General features: G+C 40.5%; 1 protein-coding gene across 3 annotated transcripts in view; it reads right to left on the minus strand.

Moving 5' to 3' along the window:
• Nucleotides 1-4,862, minus strand: part of DAPP1 (dual adaptor of phosphotyrosine and 3-phosphoinositides 1) — a 55,360-nt gene extending 50,498 nt beyond the window's left edge. For 2 of the 3 annotated variants that reach the window (XM_020988282.2, XM_078148379.1), the window contains exon 1: nucleotides 4,623-4,862. In XM_020988282.2, coding sequence (XP_020843941.1) covers nucleotides 4,623-4,705 — 83 coding nt within the window. In that variant the 5' untranslated portion in view covers nucleotides 4,706-4,862. The remainder of the gene's footprint in view (nucleotides 1-4,622) is intronic. The other variant, XM_020988281.2, reaches the window with a different exon arrangement.
• Between the last annotated feature and the right edge of the window lie 1,138 nt (nucleotides 4,863-6,000).

The following is a 6,000-nucleotide window of genomic DNA, read 5'->3' on the forward strand; positions in this document are numbered from 1 at the left end:
TATCTATCTATCTATCTATCCATCCATCCATGTAACTATCTATGTATCTATGTATCTATGTATCTATGTATCTATGTATCTATGTATCTATGTATCTATCTATCTATCTATCTATCATCTATCTACCTATCATCTATCTATCCATCCATGTAACTATCTATGTATCTATCCATCCATCCATCCATCTATCTATCTATCTATCTATCTATCTATCTATCTATCTATCTATCTATCCATCCATCCATGTATCTATCTATGTATCTATGTATCTATCTATCCATCTATCTATCTATCATCTATCATCTATCTATCCATCCATCCATGTAACTATGTATCTATGTATCTATCTATGTATCTATGTATCTATGTATCTATCTATCTATCATCTATCTATCTATCTATCTATCATCTATCTATCCATCCATCCATGTAACTATCTATGTATCTATCTATCTCTCTAACCATTGGGTCTTCTTATGTCACCCAGGCTAGAAGTACAGCAGCAACTCACACAGTGCTGTGCTCATAAATGTTTAACAATAAGCTCTCCAAAACAAAATGTACACGCCACACTTTTAAACTTAATATGCATTGTTAACATTTTCTTTATCACTTTCTTAGGTCTAGACAATCACAAAACAATAAATCAAGTCCTGATTTGTAACAGCTGCTGGTTTCTGAGGTGTGAACACCCAAGCTGAGAATTAACAATGGGCTTTGCCAAGAATTCCTTTGACCCGCTCCAGTACAGTGTTGAACTTAGTATGAACACCCAGTAGGTTTAGGCCACTGAAGTTCAGAACTCCTGAGTTCAAGAGATCCACCAATCTCAGCTTCCTCAATAACAGGGACTGTAGGTATGAACCACCATGCCTGGCCAATTCATCTCTTTAAGTCCCAGTTTCCTTGGATGTATAATGGGATAATAAAACACTTATTACACACCTCACAGTGCATTTTTTAAGCCTTAAGGCAATAAATGTCAACTCCTTTTAAGAGCCTTTATTTTATAGATTAGGAGTGTCAGAGAGGTTAAATGAGTTATTCAAAGTCACATAGGTACTAAGGAGATAAAATACAAAAATAATAAGAATACATGTTTGTTGAATCAATGAGTTAATGAATAAAAAGTGAATTTATGTCCTAATAATGTACTGTTTCAGAATGCTATAATGCCATAGTAAACTCAACTTCCCTTTTCATGTTTAAGCATACAGAACACAGGGAAAACAGGCTTTCCCTAATGGTTATAGTTCTCTTCTAATAATTTCATTTTTAATCTGGGTCGGGGAAGTGCTAGATTTTAAGAGGATCCGTGAAGTTGGATTAGAAAAAAAAATGCATCTTTATCTCAATATAATTTCTTTAAGGACTACCAAGGGGTAGTCCTGTGAATTTTAGTTTATGCAAGGGGTCCGTAGGCTTCCCCAGACTGTGCTAAAAGGTACCATGACACAAGAAAGATGAAGAATCCTAGAGACCATCCCTTAAAGACTTAACCCTTTTAGCTCTGAAACGCCTGCCTTTTCCCTTCCAGGGCCCAGCCTCCTCCAGTTTCACCTCTAATAAGTCAAATCATCCAACATAGAATGAACACAATTCCTCTAGTCTAGGCCATTTTAGCCAGAATATCCTTTTGCCCCTGATTGGAAGTAACCATCGGGCACCTCCACAGTTACAGTTTTTAAGTGTGTTTGTAGGGATTCTCGGGACTTTTGCAAGCTCCACAAAATCAGTTTTATTTTCCATCAACTCACCAGTTCCCCGCTGCTGAATTACCAAGGTGATGCTTGTAGTTTTTCTTCCTTGTTTTGTTTCCCACATCTCCTCTAACAATTAAACCAGAAAAATACCCTTTCCACCACTTTACCACCAGCATGTTCCAACCAAAAAATCCCTAATCTTTAATATACCCTCTGAAGTTGTGAGGCAAATAAAAGCAGTTTTAGGTGAATGCTGCTTTTAGCCACTTAGATTTTAAGATACCTGATAAATCCATTGAAACTTTGGGGGGGATATGTGTCATTAGAGCTCACCGTATATGTATGGATATATAGACAGATAATTAGAAAGATAAGAGAGAGAGAGAGAGAGAGAGACAGACAGACAGACAGACAGACAGACAGACAGACAGAGACACACACAGAGAAACAGAGATAGAGATAAAGAGACAGTGAGACAGATAGAGAGAGTGAGACAGATAGAGGGAGAAAAAGATAGCGAGACAGAGAGACAGAGACAGACACACAGAAACAGACACAGAGACAGAGAAACAGAGACAGAGACAGAGAGAGCAAGGCAGAGAGACAGACAGAGAAGAGAGAGACAGAGACAAAGAGAGAAAGAGAGAGACACAGAGAGAGAGATAGATGCAGGGAGAGACAGATACAGACAAACAGAGTGAGACAGAGAAAGAGAGAAACAAAGACAGAAGAGATACAGAGACAGACAGAGACAGACAGGGAGACACACACAGAGAAACAGAGACAGAGAGAGAAACAGAGAGAGACAGACAGAGAGACAGAGACAGAGAAGACAGAGACAGACAGAGAGAGACAGCCACACATAGAGAGAATGGGGACACATCCGAGTTATTTAACATACCTCTTTTGATCTTCCCTGGGTTGGTGTGAAGATCAAAAGAGATTCACAGAGCACTTAGTGAAGTCTGGTACACAGTAAGTGGCTTAATAAATGCTTGTTCATTTAATGGGTTTTTAAAAAATTGTTCTCTCGATCCCTTCTATGACTCTACCAAGCAAATTATATTTCATTGTTCCAATTCAATTCTGGAAAACAGAATTATCAAAAGGCATAGAATCCCAAGACCTTGTGTGTATCACCATTGGTCTTCAAAGAAGTTGCCATGTCTTTCAGAAGTGTATGCCAAAATACCAAGACAATATTTCAGGTTTTTTTTTAAAGTTTCTTTTGCCTGGAATAGGCTTTATACAAATCTCACATTTCTTCTCAAAATACTACAATGTGTCATTTTGGGATTAGAATAATATCCCACACACAATCATTTACCCAAAAGGTGTCCCAAACCCAGAATGAGGTGTTGTAAATTAGTGAATTTTTCAGATAACCCATTGAAGTTCAAAATTTTGTTGCTTTAGATATTTTGGTATGAAAGCTTTCTGAAATGTATTCAATGTGGTTTCTTAAAATAGAGAATGCTAAGCACATCCTATAGGGCTCAGGGTCATCATGGGGAAATCCACTTCTTACTCTGTGCTGTCCATTACAGAGCAGTTTGACATCTGCTTTTGAATTGTCTCTCACCCTTCTGTCAAGCTGTCAACTATCATGTCTTACTAGTGGCATGGCACCTATCTCTATCAGCTTTCTTTCCATTTTGTTGTATTTCATTTACTATGGGTTTGGAAATTAGATAACTAGGCTTGCTTAGGCGGGAAAAGTATAGAATCAAAGCCATAAAGTTTTGAGAGTTCGAGAACTGGCCTAAAGGTCTGGCTTTAGTGTAGAGACTTTGTGACAGTTATTTTGGGGACCAGGAGATCTTTTTTCACCCATTTCTGGTCTGGGGCTGTGTTCCAAAAGGGCTGAGGTTCCTGGAAGTGTGTCCTTAAACTTGCAGTTGTAAAACACAAGTGCCCCAGAAATAGAATTCTCTGCTCTAAAACCTCACCTCTAGAGAGAGAGGAAGGCTTAAGGTCTGTTACGGTAAAGCCCATGAAAATATCGTAATATGTATTTTCAGACAGCTGTATTTGACCTGACTTCAGCTCCTCTCCTCATCTCATAATCCATGGTGCTACTAAGTGGAGACATCTCCTGATTAATAAAGTGCCCAGTCTAGATTAACAAGGACAATCCGGGAGCTCTGAGTCAAACCCTCAAGTCACTCTGGGAAATCAGCCTTTTGAAGGTGCCATTCATTGAGCTAAACAAGGGGTCACATTTTAAAACCTTTTTTTTTTTAGAGCAAGAAGCAGCTGACTCCTCTAGCCTGTCAGAATCATAATTTACTTAATTTCAGAGGAATTTACTAGTTTGCTTCCATATCAGCATTTGTAGGAATAAAAGACTTCTGCACATTAACAGCATTCAACAAATGAAGACAAGGAGAATGAAAAACAAAACAAAAACTAAACACATACAAGATTATTGCATATACTTCCTCATTCTTGCCCTTAAAATTAAAAAAAAAAAACCCAACAAAAAACAAAACCCAACAACAAATATACTCAAACCCCAGTCCACTTATTTATTATAGGATAAACTTTGTCGCTCACCATATTACCAATACATCCCTCTTACTGCCAGGAGTTTAGGAATCCCCTTTAAGTTTTACAAGTACAAAGTCTAGTCTGTATTACTGGACCCCTGTTCCCCTGAGATTGCATTTTATAGTATCATGCCTTCCTCTCGGGTTTTACAACAGGAAAAAAAAAGTTTGTTATATGTTTTGTTTCAAAAGCTAGAACAAATGAAATTGCCCACCAACTGGAAGATGCCTGGCCTCTTCCAATGTGGAAAGAAAAGGGCAGACAGGAAAAGAATGGGGAACAAGATCACTGATTAAAGCAAGCAGGGAGGTTTGAATCAAGTCTGACATTGCCGCTGAAAGCCCTCCGGGACGCGGCGCAGCGCCTTACCCCAAGTGCTGGAGGTGCTCAGCTTCTCCCTCGGAGGAGTCCAGGTGGCTCATATTTCTTTCCCTAGCTTCGACTCTGCCCATTCGGCTGCCTCTCCACTACCAGGTGGGTGGCACGGAGATGAAGGGAGCGAGCAAGTCAAGATCTCCCCTACTGATCACTTGGTCATTTGACACCAGGAGAAAAGCCGCCCGGCTGACAGTGCGCGCTGCTGCTGTGGGTGTGAGCCCCAACTAGGGAGGAAGTGAAACTCCCAGCAGCGCTGAGCAGCCATCCACCCAGCCCAGCCAGACCCTGAGGCAAGAGGGAGGCGAGGGAGACTCAGGGAAGAAGTATGCAAAGGCAGCTAGGCACTGCTCCAAGCACACCTAGGACCTTTTTGCCCAAGGGACTCGATAAGGGTAGCGCGCACCCAGACGAGCCTGCGGGCTTCATATATAGCGAGACTTCCGATAGGAACAAGCTGCAACCCCACCTGCAGAGTATGTAATTCACAGGCAGTGGGGAGAGGACCCCTCCTCCCCCATGACTCACATACAACTATTTCTATTCTATTTATGAATGATTATGCGATAATTATAATTTTAGGGAGAGTTGGGAAAGTGGTAAAGACTAGTCTGTGATTCTCCTGTCCTCACTAGTTTAAATTTTGGAATTCCCCCCAAAAAGGGACCTCAGAGGCCATTTAGCCAAAACCCGTTCATTTTACAGATGGAGAAACTGAGGCCCAAGGATGTCACGTGCCTTGCCCGAGCTCACACAGATCACTAATGTCAAAGGCGACCTGGGTAGGTCCTCTCATTCCAAGGCTATCGCTCTTCCCACTGCACTTCACTCCCTGACATTAATGGCATCAGTGAATTCTGTGTGAGGAAAGAGAGTTAAGCAAAGGACGGTTATTAGAGCCTGGAACATGCAGATTTGATACCAGCCTGAATATTTGTAGATTCCCAGCCCTTGGCTTACTTCGAGAGAGAACTGGAAAAAAGCCTAGGCTTAGAATGAGAAGACCTGGATTTGAATCACTCGCTGGCTGTGGAACCTGGGACCAGTCCTTTCAATTTTTCGAGCTTCAGCTTTCTCATCTGTAAAATGGGATAATACCTGGATTACCTGGTTCACAAGATTGAGCAAAAGAGAGATAATCTGGGCAAAATTATATTTATGCTTATACACCCATGTACATTAAGACACGTATATGTATATGTTGTGTATATCTGTATGTTGTTATCTGTGTGTATATGTATCTATTATGTATATGTATGTATGCATATAATTCCCCATTCTCAAGAAATTGCATTCTCTGAGAGGCAGCTAGATGGCACAGAGGATAAAGTACTGAGTCTGGAGTCAGGATGACCTGAGTTCAAATCCAGCC

The sequence above is a fragment of the Phascolarctos cinereus genome, unplaced genomic scaffold, assembly GCF_003287225.1.
Source record: "Phascolarctos cinereus isolate Bilbo 61053 unplaced genomic scaffold, phaCin_HiC Scaffold_9;HRSCAF=440, whole genome shotgun sequence".
Lineage (NCBI taxonomy): Eukaryota > Metazoa > Chordata > Mammalia > Diprotodontia > Phascolarctidae > Phascolarctos > Phascolarctos cinereus.